Source organism: Talpa occidentalis, unplaced genomic scaffold, assembly GCF_014898055.3.
Source record: "Talpa occidentalis isolate TD23 unplaced genomic scaffold, MPIMG_talOcc4v2.1 talOcc4.4, whole genome shotgun sequence".
Taxonomy (NCBI): Eukaryota; Metazoa; Chordata; class Mammalia; order Eulipotyphla; family Talpidae; genus Talpa; species Talpa occidentalis.
The window spans coordinates 126,432,134-126,456,543 of NW_023604295.1; the positions used below are offsets into that span (position 1 = coordinate 126,432,134).

The 24,410-nt window shown below is 44.0% G+C and overlaps 1 protein-coding gene across 4 annotated transcripts; it reads left to right on the forward strand.

Annotated features, from left to right (window-relative positions):
* Positions 1-7,472: 7,472 nt before the first annotated feature.
* Positions 7,473-23,860, forward strand: CDV3 (CDV3 homolog). Of its 4 annotated transcripts, XM_037526291.2 has the most exons (6): positions 7,474-7,760; positions 8,442-8,518; positions 15,961-16,109; positions 20,343-20,502; positions 21,586-21,635; positions 21,764-23,860. In XM_037526291.2, the coding sequence occupies exons 1-6, from the start codon at positions 7,521-7,523 to the stop codon at positions 21,769-21,771; spliced, it is 684 nt and encodes a 227-aa protein (XP_037382188.1). In that variant the 5' UTR covers positions 7,474-7,520; the 3' UTR covers positions 21,772-23,860. The 4 variants fall into 4 exon arrangements, with proteins under 4 accessions (XP_037382190.1, XP_037382188.1, XP_037382189.1 ...); XM_037526293.2 differs by lacking the exon at positions 21,586-21,635 and having other exon boundaries at positions 7,473-7,760; XM_037526292.2 differs by lacking the exon at positions 21,586-21,635 and having other exon boundaries at positions 22,043-23,860.
* The last annotated feature ends 550 nt before the right edge of the window (positions 23,861-24,410 follow it).

Consider the following 24,410-nt stretch of genomic DNA (forward strand, 5'->3'; position numbering starts at 1 on the left):
ATTTAGCAGATGGATACTCAAAGATTTACCTGAGCCCCCTCCAGGCCTCCTCCCTCCAACCCTGAAGAGTAGGCCAGTAAATCTAGTTCTATTCAGGTTGAGAGGGGATGGTGACTCCCCCAGCACAAAAGACTGGCCAGCACAAAGGAGAGTGGCTAGCATGCAGCGAGGCCCTGAGGAGCTGGAGTCCTTAGGTAGGCACACAAGACTATGTAGTCACTATTCTGAAGCAGTCATAGGCAGTTTAGCATGAGCAAAAATTATATAATCAGGAGATCTGAAAAAAGAGGCCAAAATACCAAGCAATTTCAATGTGGTATCTTTGAATACAAACCATAAAACTTTATTTCTTTTTAAAGATTTATTTATTTATGCATACAAGAACTGGGGCACAGGCCAGAGGTTCAGGGGTGGGGGGCCGGTAGTGAGAGGATTCACCAGAGACGGAGTGGGGAGCAGAACAGGTAGACTGACCTAAATAACACTGCTGAGAGTGTTATAGGGCAGCCCCGATACAAAACGGGGTGCCTGACTGTGGGTCCTCACCCACGCGCTTAAAAGGACTTATCAATGCTCTACTGCAGGCACACGCGAAAGGTTAATAAAAGGTTTATTTACAAGGGAAGGGGAAATGAGGAAATGTACAGCTGAGGGAGAAAAGTGGGAGACAAAGTTTTAAATGTGTCCTACCCGATCCGCTGATCTGGAATCCCAAATGGCGCTCTGAGAGCTGGCCGTGAGCCAGGAGCCTGAAGCCAGGAGGCGAGCTAGAGAGCGAGAGAGCCCAAGGCCCATGTGTCAGGTTTTTATACCAACCCTGGCTGCTTAACTCTCCCCTCAGGTGTCAGCCACCTTCTCTTTGGTGGTGACGGGATTTGTCTTTCCCAATGTCCTGATGGCTTTGGTCTGGAGTGGGGGTGGAGTCCACAAAGCCTGTATGGGATTAGCGCAGGACATCCTTTCCCCCTAACAAGAGGAGCAGCAGGGCAAGACAGGAGAGGTCTTATGCACCATGTGGGCCGCTCCCTGGTGGGCTGGGGATGGAACTCATGCTGCAGAGGCTGCGGACTGACGGTTTCACAGTGCTGCGCTTAACCCCTTGTGCCACTAGGGAGGCCCCTTTATTTTTTTTTGTTGACAACAAATGTTTAGTGATTATCTACTACAGGGCACTCATAGCTCCAAAAACTCAGCAATGGCTGGAGAGGATAGATGAAATACATAATTTCCAGGAAAAAAAAATACCTAGACTTCATGATACACGTTGTGGTAGTAATACTGATACTGAAACAAAATTCTTCAGAATAACTTTAGAGATCCATTTGGCTTCATGAAACCATTCATAAATCTGGCAACATCCCATCCAGCAGGCACAAGGGGACTGCAAGGGGCTAGCACAAAATGGAAAGTTTTAATGAAAAAGGTGGGACAAGGTCATTAGCAAATAAAAAGAAAGATTATTTTAGGCAAAGTCACCTTCCTTGGGGGTGGGGGAGGGAGGGGAGCTTATCATGCATCTTGGCCCACTACCTACTGGAGCGGAGGGAACTCCAGATTGATTGGTTTAAGATTACACTTTTGGTGGAGTTTGAAACTGCAATTAGCTTAGGTATTAAATCTGGGTGGGGCCCTCCACCCTACTATCACCATATCCCAACCAATATCTAGTTTCCTGGGCCTCTCACATTTCCCAGCATGTCCTACACAAAAGGAAACCTACTGGGGGCCTGCCTTTTCCTTAATACTACTACCACTACTACTACTACCTAAAATTAAGTGTGTTACCCCTTTGCCAGCCACATTGCTGAGTGGTCTTCAATTCGTCTCCTCCCAACTCCACGGGGCATGACACCTGGTGAAAAATCCTAAGGTGCAGATACATTATGACTTTCTAGGGAGTCGCTGACCTATGATTTGCACCCAGGTTTGACGGCTGAAAGTACTGCATGCACTTGACAATGAAGAAAGGGCTGGGTGTCGCAAAGAAAGTTAAGGAAATGCCTTCACTATGGGGAGGCTGTCTCCAGGCTTCCTATATCCTCATCCTTGTCTTGCTTTTTTAGCTGAAGTAGAATGAGAAAATCATTGACCTACTGACCTGGTAACAGGACAGGGGTGGCTCTGAGTCAAAAGTAGAAAATGCCAAGCAATTTCACATCTACTTGTTGGGTCATGAGGCAGGATTCGGAATGGAGTAGGGGTCAAAGCCAGGATAATCATGCTTGGCAGTATAATTATATCCCTTGTACTCTGTGATCAAAATGTTTGAGTCAGAAGGGATTGCTTTGTGCCAGTCATCTGACTGACTCCCAAAGAGGTCACCCAGGTTAGTTTTACCTTGGTAAATTTGCCACAGAACTGAACCTGGTTCACAGCCAAGTCAGTGTCCCAAGACTTGGCAGCCAGGAGCGTGACTTCCAGAAACCCTGTGCAGAGGCTGAAGCATATAGCCAGATACATGTGTGCTCATTAACAGTAGGTGTCAGGTCTTCAAAAGGTGGAGCGCCCCTCTCCCAACTGGGTCACTTTCTCCATTATCAGCAATCCCAGGAGCCAAGTCCATCAGCGGCAGGCTGGTAGGTAAGTATATCCTAAGAGTTAAGGAAAGCAGATTTCATCCAAGTCAGGTTAGTGTCTGGTGAGTCATGTCTGCCTCACAGCAGGGTGTATCTGTGTGAGCACAATTTCATGTTGTTCTGTCCTGGACAGTGGTGTGTACTAAGTGCCAACCTCTGGCCTCTTGGCTTTACCCTTATTTCTTTTTCCTTCCTTTTTATTCTCCAGCCTAGTCCCACATCATCCCTTGTCTCATGTGTTCTCTATGCAACACAATTGATTAGGTTACCTCCCTGGGATTACAACTGTGGTGGGTGGGTTGGTGGTTCCAAGCTGTTCATTCATGGAATATTTTTTTGTTTATTCTCAGCTGTATCAATGGTTGAGCCATACAAAATTGCTGCTTTTGTAGGTAAAAAAAAAGTGGAAGTCACTTGTGGTTCAGCTAAAGCAGACTGCATCCATTCGGGGTGGGTTTCATGAGTTAAGTGTTTTTCTGAGCCCTGTTGGTAGGTACATTTGTGTGAGGGGGGATTTCATGTCAGCCCTTTAGCTGTTTTTGGAAACAGGCTTTTCTAGGTAGCCATCAGTGTCTGGCATCTTGTTCTTCTTGCTGTGCATTTATCCTCTAGCAAGACTTTAATGTCAGGGATGAATTATGGAGGGACTTGAGGGAGAAGGTCAAATTCTTTATACATGACAGAGAATGTGTTCTGAAGTCAACAAGGAATGGTTTTAAAGGACTGCTTGTGCATTTCCCTGTTAATACGGAAAACTAAGGACTAGACATTATACAAACATCAAACACTTGTGTGATGTAGGCTGAATGCCTTATACCATTCCCAATTGCAAGGGCTTCTAGCTATCAACTTATGATACAGTAAGTTCTGTGAGGGTAGGCTTACTTATTCTTAAATTCTATCATCGGGTATGGCATTTAATAAGTGCTCATTTAGGGCCTTCCTGATGGCACAAGGGGTTAAGCACCACACTATGAATCAATCCACAGCCTCTGCAGCACAGGTTCGATCCCCAGCTGGCCAGGGAGCAACCCACATGGTGAAGCAGACCTCTCCTGTCTTGCCCGCTGCTCCCCTCAGCAGTATATTTTAGTCAGTCTGACTGTTCTGTTCCCCGCTCTGTCTCTGGTGAATCCTCTCATTGCCCCCCACCCCCACCCCCACATCTCTGGCCTGTGCCCCAGCTCCTATTATGCATGAATAAATAAATCTTTTTTTTTAAGTGCTCATTTAATAATTTTTTTTTATAGAAAAGATTTATTTATTTATGTATACAAGAACTGAGGTACAGGTCTGAGGTGTGGAGGTGAGAAGATTCCCCAGAGACAGAGTGGGGAACAGAACAGGCAGATTGACCGAAGTACACGGCTGAGAAGAGCAGCGGGCGAGGCAGGAGAGGTCTGCTCAAACTCGTGCTGCAGTGGCTGTGGACAGTCTCAGAGGTTGTATCTTAACCCCTTGGGCCACCACGGAGGCCCATAATAAATGTCTTACATAAATGAGTGAATAAATAAATGATTGAATATAGGGATTAAAGAACAAATCATGGAAATAACAGGAAGGCAACAAATACCATATCAAAGGAAAGGTCTCAGGGCCTGTAGAGGTCAGGAAACCCAGTTCCCTGTAGGAAAAGTCAACAGAGACTCCCCAGAGGAGGTGATCTGCAAACAGCTGCTACCCAACTGGAAAAGATTGGTGGAACTCAGGCAGTAGCACAGGTCTGCCTCACAGATGTTAGAGAGGAAGCCACAAATGAAAAGTTGCTCCCCATTTCCTGGCAAGCTCTTTGGCCAGCCTGAGCTACATTCCTTTGAACTGAGCACGTGTGGAATTTCCAGCTAGGTAGCAGAATGGAACTTGGAACAAATTGCTCAGCAAAAGAACCCAAGGACAATGGGCCTGGATCCAGCTACCTTTTACCAGGTCTTGAGTTCACTTAGCATTAGGATTCAGGGCCTCCCTGGTAGCGCTGGGGTTAAAGTCTCAGTGCTATCAAGCTATCGCCAGCCACTGCAGCATGAGTTACATCCCCAGCCAGGGAGCTGACCCACATGGCACAGCAGACCTCTCTTGTCTCATCCACTGCTCCCTTCAGCTATGTATTTCAGTAGATCTGCCCGCTCCCCACCCTGTCTCCGGTGAATCCTCTCACCCTCCATACCTCTGGCCTGTACCCAGTTGTATGCATCAATAAATAAAAATAAAAAACAATTATTAGAACTCAGTGGGCCTTGTGGTGGGAGATAAAAGATGTCCTTTGGATTATAACACTTTAGAGGACTCAAAGATAAATTTCCACGTTCAGAGAGCATTAGGAACCTTAGAAGACATGCTAAATTACTTGGGGGTGGTTTGAGTTCTCACTGTTACTCAACTTTCCATCTAGCAAGGGCAACTGAAGATGTGTTTTACTTCAAACATGGGGAAGATGCATACATTGGGAGGTAGACAAGACATCAACCTCAAGAGAGCTGGAGGAAGCACTGGAGATGAAGGTAGGGTGAAAATGAAGTGGGTGAAGACAGTAAGATTCAGGACCCTTTATAACCAATCTGGAGGCAGGTGCAGGGGAGATTTAAGAAGAGCAGGGAGGGCCTCTGTGGTGGCGCAAGGGGTTAAGACACAGCCTATGAAGCTATCTGCAGCCACTGCAGCACAAGTTCTATCCCCAGCCAGGGAGCTACCCACACGATGCAGCAGACCTCTCCTGACTCGCCCGCTGCTCCCCTCAGCAGTGTATTTCAGTCAATCCGCCTGTTCTGCTCCCCACTCTGTCTCTGGTGAATCCTCTCTCCCTCCACACCTCTGGTCTATACCCCGGTTCTTACATGCATAAATAAATGTTTTTTTAAAAAGAAAAGAACAGGGAATATATGTTGTTGGTTCTAGGGCAGGAGATTGAAAGAGGAAGAGACCAGCTGCATGGAGAGTGACTACAGAGTGACACAACCACAAAGACAATGGTCTCTCTACTGGCCTGATCCGAATTTCTTATAATCAAGTTCAATTACACTGAAAAGTGTAGTAAGAATTTTTATTTTTTTCTGTTAACCCTTGGCTGCTGTTACTTCTCTGCATTTTCCTAAGTCATTAATTCTTTCAAGACACTTTCATACATTGATGAGAACCTATGAAAGGGAGTACTGAATTCCAGCTATTCATACCTAGTTTCTCGTGTATATTATAATTTAGTTATAGGCAGGAGGACAGAATACTCGATTTAGAATAAGGCATATTTTTGCCTTAAATATAGCTAAATAGGTACTTCATAGGTAAGAAAAATAAATTTGATCAGAGATATTAAGAGGGGAGGGGAGCCAGTACTGAACTTGAACTGCATCACAGGATGATAACTGGTGTCACAGAGGAAACCTATTCCTATCCTGAGTGGTTGGGGGCAGTTTATGTACTAACACATCTGACTCATTTCCTCAGTCGTTGTGACAACCCTCTCCTCTGTCCTTAGAAGGAAGTGGAAAGTTTAACACTTTAAACTTACATTAAACCACCTTTTTCATACACAAGGATTAACTTCACTCTCAAGACCCAGAGGGCACTAACATGGTAGCCAGGGTTAGCATGAGCATTTTATCTCCACACCTACTAGACACCATCCCCTCCTGTTAGCAGGGAAAAAGGGGTAAAGATAAGCTGCAATCGTCATCCAGATTCAAGCCAGGGCAGTGGGCGCTATGTAAATGTGTTTTAAAATCATTTATCTCTTATCTAATGCGCATTAAGCATAATGCTGGGCAGCTAGTAGCAGCTCCTCCCCCACATCCCTCTGAAGTTAATCTTCCCATTTTACAGATGACTGTCCCCATTTTATAAATGAAGAGCTTGAAGGTCAGACTTCGTCTGATCTTGCCATATCCAGCAGAAAGTGGAGTTCAGACAAAAATCAATCCACTTCCATTACGTCCTGGCATATTAAAGCTGTTTCAGTAAATGAGACCTGAACTTTAAACCCACTGCTCCTTTCGCTTCATCATAATCCCGTAAAATGAAAACAGTTGCCAGCCTACAAAGGAAGTATAGAGGCGAGCAGAGCAGGAGGCACTTTAAACACCGACGGCTTCATGCGCCTTCCGTTTCCCAGAAGTTCACCCGACTACAAGGCCACAGCGAGCGCCGGGCGAGAAGAAACACGTGTACCCTGCGCATGCGTCCAGACGCGCTCCGCCGCCCCTTTGGCCCGACCTCATTTAGCCAAGTCACCAAGCAGCCCTCTCAACGCCCGCCTTCTAGGCTGACCCCTCGGCCAATCGGGAGGCCGGGGTCCTCCTGCGCGTAACTTATTTAGCATAGACCCGCCTCTCTCCGCTTACGTCACGGCCCCGCCCCGTCCGAGGAAGGGATTGTCGCTTAAGCACTTCGTCCTGGCTCCTGATTGGCTCCCTTGCCGGCTCCCCCTCCGTCTCCCCCCGCTCCCCTCCCCTCCGCGCTCCCACAGCGGCGGGCGGACTAAGTACGCAGGCGCAGGCGCTGCCTCTCTCTTCGGACGGCCCGCCCTCCCTCCTCCCCCTCCCTCCCCTCCCCACCCCCTCTCCCCTCCTCTCTGGGCCTGCGCGCGCGCGTCTTCCTCCTGCACGCGCCGCCGCTAGCCCAGCACTCGAGCCGGAGCTGCTGGACCGCGCGTTCCTTTTCCCCTCCGCCTGCGGAGCGGGCGGGCTCCGGCGTCGCGGTCGCGAAAGCGGCGGCAGCCTCGACGGACTCGGCGGGCGGCCGGAGCGCGCGGTTCCCCAGGCGGGCCGAGCCCCTTCCCGCCGGCACGCGGAGGGGAGCCGCCGCCCCACCGCCCGCGCCTCGGCGGCCCCGCGGGGCTGAGGCGGCGCCGCGCCCGGGAGCGTGAGCGCCGAGCCGGCCTCGACCCCGCGCTCCGAGCCCCGCGGGCCGCGCCTGCCGCCGGCCCCACCCATCCGGGCGGAGGAGGCCGCGGCCATGGCCGAGACGGAGGAGCGCAGCCTGGACAACTTCTTCGCCAAGAGGGACAAGAAGAAGAAGAAGGAGCGCAGCAGCCGGGCGGCGAGCGCCGCGGGCGCGGCGGGCGGCGCCGGCGGGAGCAGCGGAGTCCCCGGCGCGGCTGGCGGCGGGGCGGGCGCGGGGGCCCGGCCCGGCGACGGCGCGACCGCGAGCGCGGGGGCCGCCGGCGCCGCGGCCACCACCAAGGCCGTGACGAAGGTGAGGGGCCGGGGAGGCCGGGGCCCCGGGCCGGCGGCGTGCTCGCGCCCCTGGGCCCGCCCCCGCCCGGGGAGGCGTCGGGGGGGCCGCCGGGCCGGCCGGGACGGGCGCGGTGACTGGCCACGTGACATGGGCCGCCCCCGGCGGGCCGGGGCGCCCCAACTCCGGGGGACCCCCGCGCCCCGACCCGCCCGACCCAGGCAGAGCTCCCTCCACGGGAAAGCGGGGTGCGCCCTAGTGCCCGGCACGGGCCGGCATGTGTGAGCGACGTCTGCCCCGAGTAATTTAGTGTCTGACTTCAGCCCGGCGGTCGGAGCTGGATTTTTCTCTCTAACATTCTCGTTTCTGGCATGACCCGTGCTCTGAGCCCGTGGAGGAAAAAAGTCTCGTGGCCACCTTGAGGCGGACGGCTAGTTGTGAGGTTACTGGTGCTGGAGTCCCTCGGCTTTCCTGGTTGCTTTTAAAGCAGCGCTCACGTTGGAACCCGGTGGAAGGAAACGGTGGTTGGCTTTGGACACGTTTGTCCTCCAGGGTAGTCGGCCTAGGAGTGAAGCAAGGTCTGTGACCTGAAAGCAGTTCCACACTGGAGATTCCAGTCCTTGGAGCGCCCTTTTCGTTGTCTGAAATGTGCCTTAGTTGTCACAAATAACTGTAATTGAGCAAAAGTTATGTGTTTTGCAGGATGAAGATGAGTGGAAAGAATTTGAGCAAAAAGAGGTTGATTACAGCGGCCTAAGAGTTCAGGCAATGCAAATAAGGTATGGTCTGGTTACAAATGTGTTTAGATAACCCTTAGGACAGGGATTGTATGTTTGGATTTTCTTTAGCGCCTAAACTGGATAATGGTAGCCTTGTGGTTTAGATATGCTTATTAGGACTCTAATGGGTTGTGTCTATTCCTCTCTCACGGCTGTCTGTGTGCTGATCAGAGAGCTGCCAGCTCCAAAATCCTGTGAGAGCTTGCCTACTTCCAGCCCTGGTTAGGCCTTTTTATTGGAGACAGCTAAAATGAATTATGTGGTTTCAGAAATTTTACTTTCAGGTTGGTGGAATTTAGTTTTTGTTTCAGCTCTCTGATAATACGTATTTTTGTAATGGACGCATACTCGAGAGAAGTACAATTTTTTTTTTTTTTTTACTTTTTCATGCAATAAAGCCAAGCCTGTGTAATCACTGAAATCAAGAAATTGAACTTTATTGGTACAGAAGAAAGCACCCCTCTAACACCTTGTAGTGACTGCCTTCACCAGCGGGGTTAATACGTATCCTGACACTAGATTAATTTCCCCTAAACTTTTATAGGGATGTAATCATGTAGCCAAAGTGTGTTAACTTTAAGTTAGGAAGCATTACTTTTTAAAAATTGGATTTGTTGGCTTAGAGGATTTGAAATTAACATGTTTTATCAAATTAAATCTGTGGTAGTCAATTTTACAGTCACATCAATAACTCAATTTAAGGGGTTCATAATAAGGAAAAAACAGGTGACTATAGTATTCCATTGGTTTGAGATTAAAAACCCTTAGTGAAATAAATAATCCCAATGCCAGCAACCATGTAACACAGTGAAGATCATTTTCCTTAACTGTCTTGGTTTTTCTAGATGGTAGTATTTATTTTAGATTTGTTTATGGATACGAGATATCTGCAGAGGTAGAGGTGCAGGGGGTGAGAGCATTCACCAGAGACAGAGTGGGGAGCAGAACAGGTGAATCTACAGAAATACACTGTTGAAGGGAGCAATAGGTGAGACAGGAGAGGTCTGCTGTACCATGGGTTAACTCACTGGCTTGAGCTAACTTGATAGTGCTGAAACTTAACCCCTTGGGCCACCAGGGAGGCCCTAGATGGTAGTATTTTAAGCCTTAAGTAACTTACTCAAAAACCAGGGGTAATGGCAGAAAAGTAAGCACAGTTTATTCTCCATAATATTAAAAAAATCAATTCCCAGCATTCAGCAAACTTGAAGTGCCTGCCTCAGCTAGGCATTCCTGTCCCTGGGTCTTTCAAAACATTTCATGAGCTAAACCAAAGGTAACCCAATTAACAGTATGAAACTTTCAGGAAATGTGACTTCTCTTGAGATCCCTTTGTGTAAGTGATTAGATTGGAGTTTTATTCCCAACCACTTGGCTTTATTTGAATTTTTTTTTTTTTTTTTTTTTTTTTTTTATCTGTTTGTTTGTTTGTTTGTTTTGTTTATACATGCACTGGGTACAGTCAGAAGCGCGGGAGGGTGAGAGAATTCACCAGATCCAGAGCGGGGAGCAGAGCAGGCAGAAGGACCGAAGTACACTGCTGAGGGGAGCAGCGGGTGGCAGGAGAGGTCTGCGCACCATGTGGGACCCTCCTCTGGTGGCCGGGGAGCAGCCGGGGATCGAACCGGCGTCACAGAAGCTGCGCGCAGCTTCGCAGCCCAGCGCTCAACCGCTGCGCCACCGGGGAGGCCCTTTATTTGAATTTTTAAAAAAGATTTATTTATGCATACAAGCCCTGGGGAACAGGCCAGAGGTGTGGGGTTGGGAGGTAAGAGGATTCACCAGACAGAATGGGGAACAGAACAGGCAGACTGACTGAGGGAGCAGCAGGCGAGTCAGGAGAGGTCTGCTGCACCATGCGGGTAGCTCCCTGGCCAGGGATCGAACTCATGCTGCAGTCACTGGGGATAGCTTCATAGTGCTTAATAAAAGTGTTGGTCATCCTTTCTGGATGGCAGGACCTGAAGTACTGATTTTAGCAGACTTCATAGGAGGGATAGTAATTTGGTTAGGTTGAACTTACCAAGAAAGAGTAAGCTCTTGCCAAGGGGAAAAGGTTTCAAGCTCGCTGAATGCTAGGAATTGATTTTGTTACATTATGGAGAATGTGTAAACAGGCCTTACTTTGCTGCCATTGAAAGTACTTCCCATATCCATATGCAAGGTTATGTTTGTCTTCTTTTGGCTACTTTTGAGAAGCTGAGACATTTCTTAAATCACTCACAACCTCACTTCTGTCAAGGGGCATAAGTAAATCTCAGTGTTTGCGTTTAAATTATTCTTGACCTTAAGTAAGATCAGTTTTTATATGTGTTTTTTATTATACTTCGTGTCCTCTCATTGATGATAAAAGGTCTTCCACCAGCCTAAAATTGAAAAACATTGCTTCTTCAGAAACTTCAGCGGCTTCTCAGTAATTGTGGAGTCTGGGGTCTGTATTTCCATTGCCTTCATAAATCATTCCTCAAGGAGGATTTCAACTGTGTCCAGGAAAGGCTTAAGGGTGAGAATCCATTTGAGGTTTAGATAACAATGTCTAAAATGTTTGCTTTTATACTGAATATAAACTTAATATTAAATGTTAACAGTGAAACTCATAGTGGGGCATCCCAAGGAAAGACATGTTAGTTCATAAGAGTGGGAAGCAGGTTGGTTACACACGTTAAGTGGGATAGAGTTGAGGTTAGGACTAAAACATAGACTTTGGGGCAAGACAAAAGTGAGTTTTTGTTTTAGTCCTGCTGCTTATGTGTGTAATGTTAGAGGTGTCATTTTACCTTTAGATGTTGATTTTTGTATGCAAAATTGAACTACTCAGATTGTTATGAGGATCTCTTTGAGCAGTGTTTGTAGAATATCCCCTTGGTGAATATTAATCTAAGTTAGAGTGACTTTGAGAATTTCTATTACTTTAGTCATCAGGCATCTGAATTATAATACCAAGATTTGAGGAGAAAGTAGAGTGGAAACTTAAGATTGTCACGACTATAGTCAAACTCTGGTGAGTCAGTTCACTGTGAACATAATAGAAGAAAATGACACATTCAGCTTGGTATTATAACCATACAAAGATTCCTCTTAGTATTAAACATTGCTAAAGATCTTGAACATTTTTTTTTAAGATTTATTTTATTTGTGCATACAAGAACTGGGGTCTAGATCAGAGGCACAGGGAGTCAGAGGATACGCCAGAGACAGTGGGGAGCAGAACAGGTGAATCTACTGAAATACACTGCTGAGGGGAGCAGCAGGCAAGACAGGAGAGGTCTGCTGTGCCATGTGGGTTAGCTCCCTGGCCAGGGATCGAATTCAGGCCAAAGTGGCAGGTGATTGAGGTCCAAGATCTTAAAATATTATCATATGACTAGGTTTTACCTTTTGGTGGAGGGAGGCACTTTATACCTTTAATTTTTTTTTTTTAAATTCATGGGCAAGAAATCCTTGCTATCTCAAAACTGGGACAAGGGAACATGAAACTTTGGAGGTTGACTTAATGTTACCTTGAAATTCTCAACCTAGAATCTTATATTTTTTTCTCCCAACTTTCTGATTTGAAAAGTTAGCAGTCCTCAAAAAAGTTGCAAGACTGGTAAAATAAATGCCCTTATACTTTTTGCTTAGTGCTACCCATCATATTTCCACATTTATCTTGTGAGTTGTGGATATAGCACAGTCTTAATGTTCTTGACAGTTGTAGTTGGTTACCATGCAACTGAAAAAGGTTTGGTAAAGGTTACCTTTATCAAAGATAAATGTACATTTAAAAGGGAATTTTTAAGTAGCTGCAAATGTGTTATATTAACATCCTGTCTCTCATTTACCAATTAGCTGAAGATCTAAGTACCAAGAGTATTAAAAAGGGTATGTGTCAAATATTGTGTCTATTTAATAGGTCTTATTCAAAGTCATGTCGTTTTTAGACAAATCTTGAAGGAGGGTAGTCATTGAGATAGAGATAAGAGAAGGGGGGGCCTCCCCGGTGGCGCAGCGGTTGAGCTCTGGGTTGCAAAGCTGCCCACAGCCTCTGCAGTGCCGGTTCGATCCCCAGCTGCTCCCCGGCCACCAGAGGAGGGTCCCACATGGCGCGCAGACCTCTCCTGCCGCCAGCTGCTCCCCTCAGCAGTGTACCTCGGTCCTTCTGCCTGTTCTGCTCCCCTCTCTGGCTCTGGTGAATTCTCTCACCCTCCCGCGCTTCTGACTATACCCAGTGCTTGTATAAATAACTAAATAAATCTTAAAAAAAAAAAAAAAAGATGAGAGAAGGGACTTAGAGCACTAGAGTTTAGATTATTGGTTGAATAGGACCCAAGGACCTTGCCTATCTTTTAAATGCATTTTGTGGAAAAAGATTTCATTTAATATTTGAGGTTACTGAATTTTTGAGCACTTGTCATTTCCAATAAAGAGTTGAGTTATGGGAACCTGGTGACTTTCTGGGAAGCATCATAAGAAAGCTAGACCTATAATCTCTAATGGATTAATGGTAGAGCTAGTTAAGTTTTAATTTGAAGAAATTACTCTTGCATCCATAGATTCATTGTAGCAAATGTCAACTAATGTGTGTCAGATAGGACATTGTTCTGTGTCTTGGGGTTGTAGAAATTACACATGTTCTACTTAACAACAGGAGATCGGTGATGTGCACTGTGCTATGGGGCAAAGGAGAAAGATCGTATACCATGAAAGGGTCAAGAAGTCCTTGGCTGGCGTGTAGTGACATTTTAAGCGGCTAGGCATAGCTCATAAGGCCTTTTCTACCTCTATTTTACTAATGTAACAGTGGTTGAATCACAGGGTCACCAGTGGAGATGCCTGGCATTCCAGCAGAAGTGTAGTCAAGTCTGGATTTTGTTATTTGGGGAAATGGAGATTAGGATGCATAAATTCTCAAGTAATGTCCCTTGAGGTAGGAGGTAACAGTGTTCTGTTCTTTATAAACATACAGCTGCAGGATGTGTAATCCTCATAAACCTTATTGCAGAATGTGAATCTTTCAGATCTCAAAATAGGGTAAGTTTCAGTGTCATATCTTAGAACTGAAAAGAGGGTAAAATGAGATGAGGCAACCTGAAAGAAAACGTCCCTGGAGTTCTACTGACTTGGCTCTGCTACTTCGTAGCTCCTATGAGGGTACATAAATGTATGGGTATTCCTCCCTTATTTACAGTGAGTCTTGTCTTAATATTATTGTGAGGTTTAACTTTATAAAGTGGTTAGAATGCTTCCTGGCATAGTAGATGCTCAGTAAATATTCCCTTTCTAGAATCATCATGCCTCCTACCCCACCAGTAAGTACTTCCTTACAGACTTAGCCATCTTTAAGATAGCATACTTTTTGAATTGTGATAATGAGTTTACAGTAACATTGTAGTATATAAAAACATGAAACTTAACCCAATGAGAAGCTATTTATTTGGGTCAAACACTAATTTAACCTAGTTTTCTCCTATCAGAATAATTGTGGCATGCATCTTGTTTTGACTTAGGCATTTGGAGATATGATATTTTCTGAAATATGTAAATATGAAAAAGTAATAGAATATTTAAATCATGTCTAACCAAAATACTGCTTAGACTTTTTTGCTTGGTAAATGGCAAAGTGTATATGGTTTGACTTTAGAAAACTGCTCATACATGCTTGTTACCTGAGAAAATAGTCTTGGGTTCTAGCACTCAGAGCTACTTCTTATAACATAATTTATAAAAGTCATTCTAGTTGTACAGGTTTTGTTTAAGTACATTGTCGGTCTATATGACATAAGTGTTACATTAACACAGGCCTAACATTTTAAATGACTGAGTAGGATTCTACTGTGTTAACAGAAAGGAAAACTGAAGGTGACTTGGGCACATTCTCCTCCATCATTTTTTACTCAGACTACATTGCTCTAAATGCAGATTGATTGCCATTCTAAGCCCCAGTTCTAGAATCACCTCTGGTCGGTGGGCAATTTATAGGATGTTTCCATTTGCTAAGTGTCTTTAAACGAGGCCATTAGCTATTCAAGAAGTATGTCTTATTGCCAGAAATTGTTTTAATAAAAATGGAAGGAATGCACCCTTAGAGATCCTTTCCCAGAAGCCAAGAGAAGCTATGATGTTCACAGGGTCACTCAGTCAGGGTGGAAGGGATCTGTGTATACCAAAAGGAGAAAATGTCTAAGTGAAAGGCCAGGGACAGAGCTTTAGGGGCCAGCCATGTTAATAGGAGAGGAAAGATAGAATAGTTACGGAGATTGATTAGATGAAGACTTGGGAAAAGCCACCATTATCAGGGAAAAGGTCAGTAGTCTGTGCCAGATACTTCATCAGCAAGGGCAAAGGGTTGCAAAAAAGGAAGGTTGATTTGGCAGCTATTTCCTTGTGTTTATAACCACTGGTAAGCCAAAGACCAAGTTCTTACAGTCTTTTTTTTTTTTTTAAGATTTATTTTATTTATGCATACAAGAGCTAGGGTATAGGCCAGAGATGTGGCGCCGGGAGGGAGGAGGCAGTGAGAGGATTCACCAGAGACCGAGTGTGGAGCAGAACAGGTGGATTGACTGAAATACACTGCTGAGGGAAGCAGCAGGCAAGATGAGAGATCTGCTGCACCATGAGGGTTAGCTCCCTGGCCAAGGGATAGCTTGATAGTGCTGAGACTTTAACCCCTGCACCACCAGGGAGGCCCTAGTCTTTTCTTTTTTAAATGGGTGAAGAATATGTAACTAGTGTGGAACCAGTTATATGTACCCTATACCACTGTGTCAGAAGAGAGTGGAGACTGGCAATAATAGAAAAATCTGTGACACTGATGTAAGCACTGAACACTGATTTGATTTCCTCAGGTGGAATGTGAATTCTGGTTTCGAGAATATTTTGTAATGTGCTAAAGGATAAACAAAATTAAGTTGTATAACTTTTAGAAACCATTTGATTACTAAAACAATGCTTACTGACGTGCCTGTTTGTACACTTTGGTTCTACAAATATGTGATTACACTTTTTTTTTTTTTTTTTTTTTTTTTAATCAGTCAAGTCACCCTTTTCTCCACATTTCAGGTTAGCTGGACCTTTCTCCTTATTTGCAGTGGTAGCTGGGGTCCTGCTCTTACATGACTGAATAATCACACAGATCATCAGGTTGTCGAAAGCCTGACATGTCAGTACATTAAATATTTTTAAATGTTCTTGAGTGCAAAAAGGGGAGGTGGAATCTCTGCTTTCCTAAACTTTTTAAGCAGTGAAATCCTCTTTTCGTGTTAAGTCAATTATAAGTTTCCGTGTGTAAGAGAGATTAAAGCCCTGATTTGTCTGTGTCTTTGAAACAAGTGAGGAGAGGCATTTGAGTTTTGAAGAGATTGACTTCTCCGGGATTACACAGATAAATATCAGTAAGAGGAAGAATTTGCACTGGATTTTTCTGGTGGCTCTGTAATTGAATTCGTTTGCTTTTCCAATAGTGAAAAGGAAGAAGACGACAACGAAAAACGAGAAGATCCGGGTGATAACTGGGAGGAAGGCGGCGGAGGTGGTGGTGGTGGCATGGAGAAGTCCTCAGGCCCCTGGAATAAAACAGCCCCGGTGCAAGCACCACCTGCTCCAGCAATCGGTAATCTTCATGTCTCATTATGATAAAGCTGTTGGTGCGTGACGGTGTGTGGTCAGCTTGAGCTGAATGCAGGCTTACAGTGGGATGAGTGGGTTTCTTTTCCCGGAGAGATTGGTATATGGATGTTGATAACGCTTGGCAGTTAAGATGCTGGCTGCTTAAGCTTCTAGGTAAACTGACTCACCCAGCTGTTAACGCACTGGAGAAGATTGGGTGCTTGTGTGCTTGTGTCATTTAATCTTCCCTCCATTTCCCATTTTATTGTCTTTACTATTTTATGAATTCTCTCTGGTATTAACATGTCTTGGTGGTGGAGTCGTGATCAGGAAGAAGGTTCTTAGGAGGACAATAATGAAGATGTTTAAGAAACACTATTTTAAGTAGTGATACCCATTATTACTCTACACAGAATAAAAAAGGACAGCGAGTAATTCTGAATCTGTTAGAATTTAGATACCTGTGCTGTATTACAACAATTTTTTCATCCTTCTGGGTTTCTAGTCTGGATTTTCTTCATTTAACTTTTTTTTTTTTTTTTAACTACATCTTAATAGGAGAGAACAGGTAGTATCTACCAGTGATTCCTAGTGGCCCTTACATTCCTAAATCCTATCCCTAAGTGTCAGTCCTCATCTTATTTATGCTGTCAGCGTGATTGGAGCACCTCTTTGAGACACATTACTCTCTTGACTTCCAGGACCCCACATTCTCCCGTTCCCTTGTTGGTTCTCACTCTTCGCTGGTATCTTCTCCTTGGCATCCTCACTCCCTTGGCAATCTCCGTATGCCAGCAATTCTTAAATTACATCACCAGCTCAGATTTTCCCTAAACTCCAAACGCATATCCTAGCTGCCTACCAGCACCTCAGTCTCAGCAAGTCTGAAACTGAACTTGTGTATCTGCTCTGTCTCTCACCACAGTGCTCTTTCATTCACTTAGGCCACACATCTTAGAGTTATCTTTGACTGCCTTCTCTTGTTCCAAACCTAAATGTATCAGTAAATTCTTTTTGATTTTACTTTAACAATAAAATCAGGGGCCTCCCCCGTGGCACAGCGGGTTGAGTGCAGCACTGTGAAGCTGTCTGCAGCACCGGTTTGATTCTGGCCAGCTGGGGAGATACCCACATGGCATGGCAGACCTCTCCTGTCTTGCCCACTGCTCCCCTCAGCAGTATATTTCATCAATTTGCCTGTTCTGCTCCTTGCTCTGTCTCTGGTGAATCTTCTCACCCTCCCGCGCATCTGGCCTGTACTCCCATTCTTGTATAAATAAATCTTTAAAATAAATAAATAAATACAGGCTGATTGTGTGTCCAGTTCTTACCAGTTCTGTGGCTGCCAGTCTGCTTTTGGACTATCATTTCTTTTATGGTTTACTGAGGTGTCACCTCTTACTTGTCTGCTTGTGTCTTTTTCTATACTTATGTATACTGTGTTCTCAACACAGCAAGCAGCCAGAATGGTGATCTTTTCATGGCAGACTGTGTCCCTACATGCTTTTCACAATCCTCCATTGGCACTTTCATCTGAGTAGAAGCTACCATTTTTAGAAACTTGTAAGACTTTTCCCCACTTGCCTTGTGCTACCCTATTTCTCACTTTTTCTTTCTGTAAGTTTGATCTTGGCTCCCTCTGCACCTTGAATATACCAGGCATACTGCTATTGCAGGCCCTTTGTGCTTACAATTTCATCCTAGAATTTGCTTTATTTATGTATTTTTTTTTAAAGATTTATTTATTTATTTATACAAGCACTGGGTACAGTCAGAAGTGTGGGAGGGTGAGAGAATTCACCAGAGCCAGAGCAGAGAACAGAACAGGCAGACGGACGAAATACACTGCTGGGGGGAGCAGTGGGTGCGGCAGGAGAGGTCTGTGCACCATGTGGGACCCTTGCCGGCGGCCAGGGATTGAACCAGCGCTGCAGAGGCTGCGGGCAGCCTCGCAGCCCAGTGCTCAACCGCTGTGCCACCAGGGGAGGCCTTGCTTTACTTTATAGAGGGAGTTTAAAGACTTTTTTTTTTCCAAATTTTTTGGGAAAGATTTATTTATTTATGCATACAAGAACTTCATAAATACAGGCCAGAGGTGTGGGGAGTAAGAGGATTCACCAGAGACAGCGGGGAGCAGAACAGGCAGACTGAAATACACTGCTGAGAGTAGCAGCAGGCAAGTCAGGAGAGGTCTGCTGCGCCATGTGGGTATCTCCCTGACTAGGGATCGAACTCGTGCTGCAGAGGCTGCGGATAGCTTCATAGTTTGCGTCTTAACCTTTTGCACCACCAGGGAGACCCAGATTTTTTTTTTTTTTTTTAAAGATTGATTTATTTATTTATACAAGCACTGGGTACAGTCAGAAGTGCAGGAGGGTGAGAGAATTCACCAGAGCCAGAGAGGAGGGCAGAGCAGGCAGACTGACTAAGTACACTGCTGAGGGGAGCAGCGGGCGCCAGGAGAGGTCTGAGCGCCATGTGGGAGCCTCGCCCGGTGGCCGGGGATCGAACCGGCACTGTAGAGGCTGCGGGCAGCTTCGCAACCCAGCGCTCAACCACTGTGCCACCAGGGAGGTCCCCAGAAATTTTTTTTTTTTTTTTTTTTGAGGACCAATAGTAAATTTGAGGGACAGAGTGTTTTAATTATTCAACTGTTGTAGTGTAGCATACACATAGCTGTGAAGGATATGTATACCTAATCAGTATAGATAAGTTTCAGTGAAACATTTACAAAATCAATAGTTGTACTGAATTTAGCTTGTCTGTGAACTTTAGCTTTATGTTTGCCTCCTAACTACTGTAAGGCCTTTGCTCGGTTCACGTCATGTCTGACACCCTCCAGACAATCTTATTTCAAATTCCACTCCACCCATCTTGTGCTGTCTTTACAAGCCCTTCCTGCTTAAATTTTTGGCATAGCGCCTTTTTATGTATTTTCTTTCCTCCCTTTGCGATAGCACTGCTCATTCAGTGTAATAGCCAATAGTGACTCAGGAACTGAGTTTTAAATTTTATTTAAATAACCACAAGTGGATAATGGCTAGAGTATACTTGTCATGAGGACAGGGGTTTTGTTAGTATTTGTATCCCTACTGTGTAGTTTAAGTCAGCACCTAACCCATAGTAGGTACTCAGAAACGAATGAAAGAATGTTAAATTGATACTTTTTCCTGTGTAATTAAAGTTATATAAGATTATAAAAGTCTTCATAGAAGTATTGAAATAACTACATTATATTTCAGTTAATTAATGATGTAGAAATGAAGTTTCTGATAAGTGGAGAACAAAATGTCCTGTAATGGGAAATGAAACATAGGGAAAATCTGGAGGACTTTGGGCTTTCCCGCAGCTTATTTTTTCCCTTTCTGTTTTACCTGTGTAGTATGAGAAAATAAAGAAGCAGCTTGAGAAAAAATCCATTGCTGATGTAGACTCAATGAAATAATTAAGGATTTTTTTATTAGTCTTTTTTTTTTTAAAGATTTATTTATGCATAGAAAAACTGGAGGGTAGGCCAGAGGTGCAGGGGGTGAGAGGATTCACCAGAGACAGTGGGGAACAGAACAGGCAGATCTACTGATATATACTGCTGAGGGGAGCATTGGGCAAAACAGTTGAGGTTTGCAGCACCATATGTGGGTTAGCACCTTGCCTGGGAATCGAACTCATGTTGCAGTGCTTGGCAATAGCTTGACAGGTCTGAGACTTTAAGTACTGCGCCACCAAGGAGGCCCATTTTGCTTCTTGTTTTTTTTTTTTTTTTTAACTAGTTTCTTTTCTTTACAATTGAAAAATGACACAGGTTTTTTTTTTATTATTATTATCATTAAATAAATTCTTTACACATGGCATCTTAATCTACCAACCAGGTAAAGAAGTGATTATCAACATTTATTGATCTGTAAAGTGGATTAGTCATACTCTCTGAAAGGCAGTCCCTGATGAGGCCTGTCTCCCAAGTCTAGCAGATTCCTTTCCCATTTCCAGTAAGTTGACTTATAGAACGCATCTATGTAGATAATGCGAGTCGTGAAAGAGGAGTTGGCCAACTACTTTATCAGAATAGTAGAATATTTTCACTTTCAGACATTTTCTCAGATAACTTGTGTTGTCCAAGATCCTTCTTAGGTCAGGCATTGTTTGTTTTCCCTCTAATTTCTAAATGATAGAAACACAGGAATGACTTATTAAAATGTCAGGCATTTGACTAGGTTCTAAAAACTGCTCATAACTTTAGTTACAGAAGCCCCAGAAACGGCAATGACTAGTGGTGTATATAGGCCTCCTGGTGCCCGGTTAACCACAACAAGGAAAACACCACAAGGACCACCAGAGATCTACAGCGATACACAGTTCCCATCCCTGCAGTCCACTGCCAAGCATGTAGAAAGCCGGAAGTAAGTAAGCAAGACCTATCCCTGGGTTGGGGGTGGGGTTACTCCATGTTGAAAAAGCCCAGGTTGAAAAAAACAAACAGGCGGTGGAGAATTAGAGTAAGACTTTTGTGTCCAGATAGGGGGAAGGGAATAAGGTTCTGGAGGGGCAGAGGGAAAGAGCATAAAAGATAAACTACAAGTTTCTGTTTTGGTTTTTGTTGTTCTGTAACTAGTCTCATTTAGTTAAAATTCTTTACATGAGTATATTATTGCTGGTTGTATTCTTTGTAACATGGGAAGTAGAAATGTAGGCACAATCGTTTTGTGTAATCCCAGTTAATGTGAATATAGATGAAAGATGTTTGCATTTATAAATCTAATAGTAAAATCTTATTTCAGCAGGTAGTTAAAATGAATGCAATCTGGAGTTAAATGACCACGTGTGGCACATCCACATCTTATTTATGGACATGAAATTATTAAAGTAAATAAAATGGGAAGAAATGTAAATGATATCAGATGGAAATAATGGTTTTTGGGGTGACTTAACTAAATCCCAGCCTTTTTGCCCTTGAGTAAAAGCACAGCTGGCTTCAATTTAAACCTCCACTTGAACTTGCTGCTCTGCTCTGTCCTACAAAATAAGGGACTTCTGAGGAAAGGCAGTGATTCACCATAGTCATCTTTCTTTATCTAATCCACTTCTATTAAGTAGAAGTGAGGAGAAATCACTGAATAATAAGCAAATCTTGAATGAGAAAATTGTCCTTATGCAGAGAGAAATTTGCTAAAATAAGTCTTAGAAGAAATGGTCCTGTCATTAGACTGCTTTCTAACTTTGCGGTTGTCTTTGAGTTGGTCCTGAATTAGATTTGCACTTAATAGTATCCAGTGAATTTGTCATCACAGAAATAGGATCAACTTCAGGACAGTATTGTTTTCTGCTGAATTGAAGCCTTTTATGGTTTGGTAGGAATGTTATATACCAGTTTTCTCATGTCTCTTCCTCAAGATTTTCCTAAGGGTTTTTTTTTTTTTTAATTCAACTAAGATATTTTCAAAACTATCTAGAAATATTTACTGATTACATTTCTTTTCCCTTAGGGATAAAGAAATGGAGAAGAGCTTTGAAGTAGTAAGACACAAAAATAGAGGTAGGGACGAGGTTTCAAAAAACCAGGCCCTTAAACTTCAGCTAGACAACCAGTATGCTGTGCTTGAAAATCAGAAAAGCAGCCACACTCAGTACAATTAACGAATGGTCTTTGCTAACCCTTCCAAGGTAACTAGACCACAGCTAACCACCATGAACAGCCATTCATCATCTGATTTCTGCTGGATCTACAGCAACTGATGCAGACTACTCAATATAAGTGATCGAGCCTATTGCACTATGGAAGTTGAAAGTGTCACAACTACTCTTAATGTGTATTGCATTTAGGGGGATTTTCGTTGTCTCATAAATGCGTGAGCTATATTCAGCAGTGTTCTTTCATAATTACTTTGCAAATACAAAAACAAACTTCAGCCAGTGGTCATTTCAAAATCTTTTTATGTTCAGATACTGAGCCTCCGTAAGGGTTGACTACCTCAGATTTGCTGCACTCATTGTGGACTTCATGTGGATCACAACTTCTGGATAAGAAGGTTACTGCTATTAAGTGTCAATATGAAACTTGAAACCAGCTCTACTGGATTCCTATCAGAAATCCTGCAGAAAGTCAGCCATCTGGGTTTTGATCTGCTGTAAAAGATGAAGATTTAAGTGACCTTAATTAACCTGTCCTGTGCCCCACCCTTAAAAATACTCCATAGTGGGCTGTGGCTGTGTTAAGACTTCTGGAACATGCCGCTCAAGAGAACTGATGTGTTCAGGTCATCGGTAGGGCTGTGATTTCTAATTTCAACTTTGAGTTGTATTCTGAGGTAACCACAAATTCAACCAAACTTGGGTCCACCAGGTGGGAAAGGGGGTGGGGGAGGGAATGATCTTGTTTCTTTTAGTTTTTTATTCGGGTAGTGCTTTTTCTGTTCCACATTAAGGCCTTTTACACATTGACTTCGAATAAGTTCTTTGGAGCATATTGCTTGGGTCATTGAGTAACCTGAAATATGCGGTAGAATTGTGAAGTGTCTCTTGACTTTGCCAATCCCTAGAGTGGAACCAAATGGCTTTTGATGTCAAGGGCAGTGGATGCAGGGGGCTCTACTTCAGGTGCTGCTACAGCCTCCTTGAATCAGGTCTAAATTGTGAAGTAAGCTGCAGTGGAAGGGTCAAGGGCATAGTATCTGCTTCGGCCACGGGATTCACTGACCTGTCCTTATAAATTCAAAGAAATGTGAGCAGACCTCACCTAAGCCCACTGAAGTTTCTTGGACCTTGCATGATCTTTGACAAGAATTCCCAGTATACTTGTGCCCAAATCTTTCAGGTATCGGGCATTATAGATGCAGTGATTGTCCCCGATAGCGCTATTGTCAGCCTTTCAGTATGTTCTTTATGTTGTTGATTTGGAGAGTTAGGGGCAAAAGACAGGTGATGTAGCACTTCGGTTTTTAATAATTACAGCTTACGATATCCCGTAAATTTTGGTCCTTAATTAAGGGACTCAAGTAAGCTCTCCATGATTTCTGACGGTTTCTTTCCATCTCATGAGATAATCTGGTAATTTCCTAGTTTTTTATCTTTGGTTCAGCAAAAATATTTCAGAGTGGTATGTGACCACTTGATAGAGCCTGGGTTTCTCTATAATAAATCCCTTTGCCAAGTGCAAGAGTTGTGACACGCTGCAGGCAAGAGTGATGCAGATGCGTGAGTAAAACAATCCTGATGTGGAGCATTTTCCTATAGATCAGTCTGGGTACAACTGTCATGCAGGGGACTCTGACTCCTAGGGGAGTTATAATATCACTTGACAGGACATGCTGACCAGGTCTGGGCCATAATGTTGGTTATTTGAGGTGGCAGGCAGGATGTCTATCTGATATATTTGGGTGAGTAGCTGAGCCAGCCAAGGAGAGGTTGGGTGATAAAGCGATAAAAAGTATGCATTTTTTTCCCAGCAAATTTTGTTGGGTTATGTTACAGAGGAATCAACTGGGATGAATATGTTATTTAATGGCATACTGTACTAGTAATCTGAAGATCTGCAGATTTAAAATTCCAACTCTTGTAACTTTTTAAAGATTGTGAAATTCTCAAAATGCACATGAATCAAGTTTTAATATACTGTATGATGGGTTGATGAGGCTGTCCATTGTACCATTTCTTTGAATTCTCAGGCATGGTTTGACAGTGCAAGAACTCTTGTAACATTAACAAATTCAATAAAAAGTAAATATATGGATTTCCCAATGGTGGTTTTTATTCTTTTTTTTAAACGGTAATTTTTAAAAATTTTTTCAAAGGTTTATTTATGCATACAAGAACTGGGGTACAGGCCAGAGGTGTGGGGTGGTGGTGAGAGGATTCACCAAAGACAGTGGGGAACAGAACAGGCAGACTGACTGAAATACACTGCTGAGGGGAGCAGCGGGAGAGACAGGAGAGGTCTGATGAGCCATGTGGGCATTTCCCTGGCCAGCCAGGGATCGAACTCATGCTGCAGAGGCTGCAGATTGCTACATAGTGCGGTGCTTAACCCCTTGCACCACCAGAGAGGCCCAGTTTTTATTCTTAACCCTTAATTTAATCCCTCTTTGAAAATAGTGAATTGATGTCATTCCCCCTTGACTGTAGGAGGATGATACTATTTTCATCTCAGGAGTGAACTCTGATAAGTGTTTACAGAGTACTGGGAGTGTTAGTTAAAATGACAGATTTGGTATGAAAGTGGCTGCAAAACTTGGTTGAAAATTCATGTACTTTTGTCATCACTGTTCTAAATTTTATCATCTTAACCCATGGCAAAGGAAACTGATAATTACTG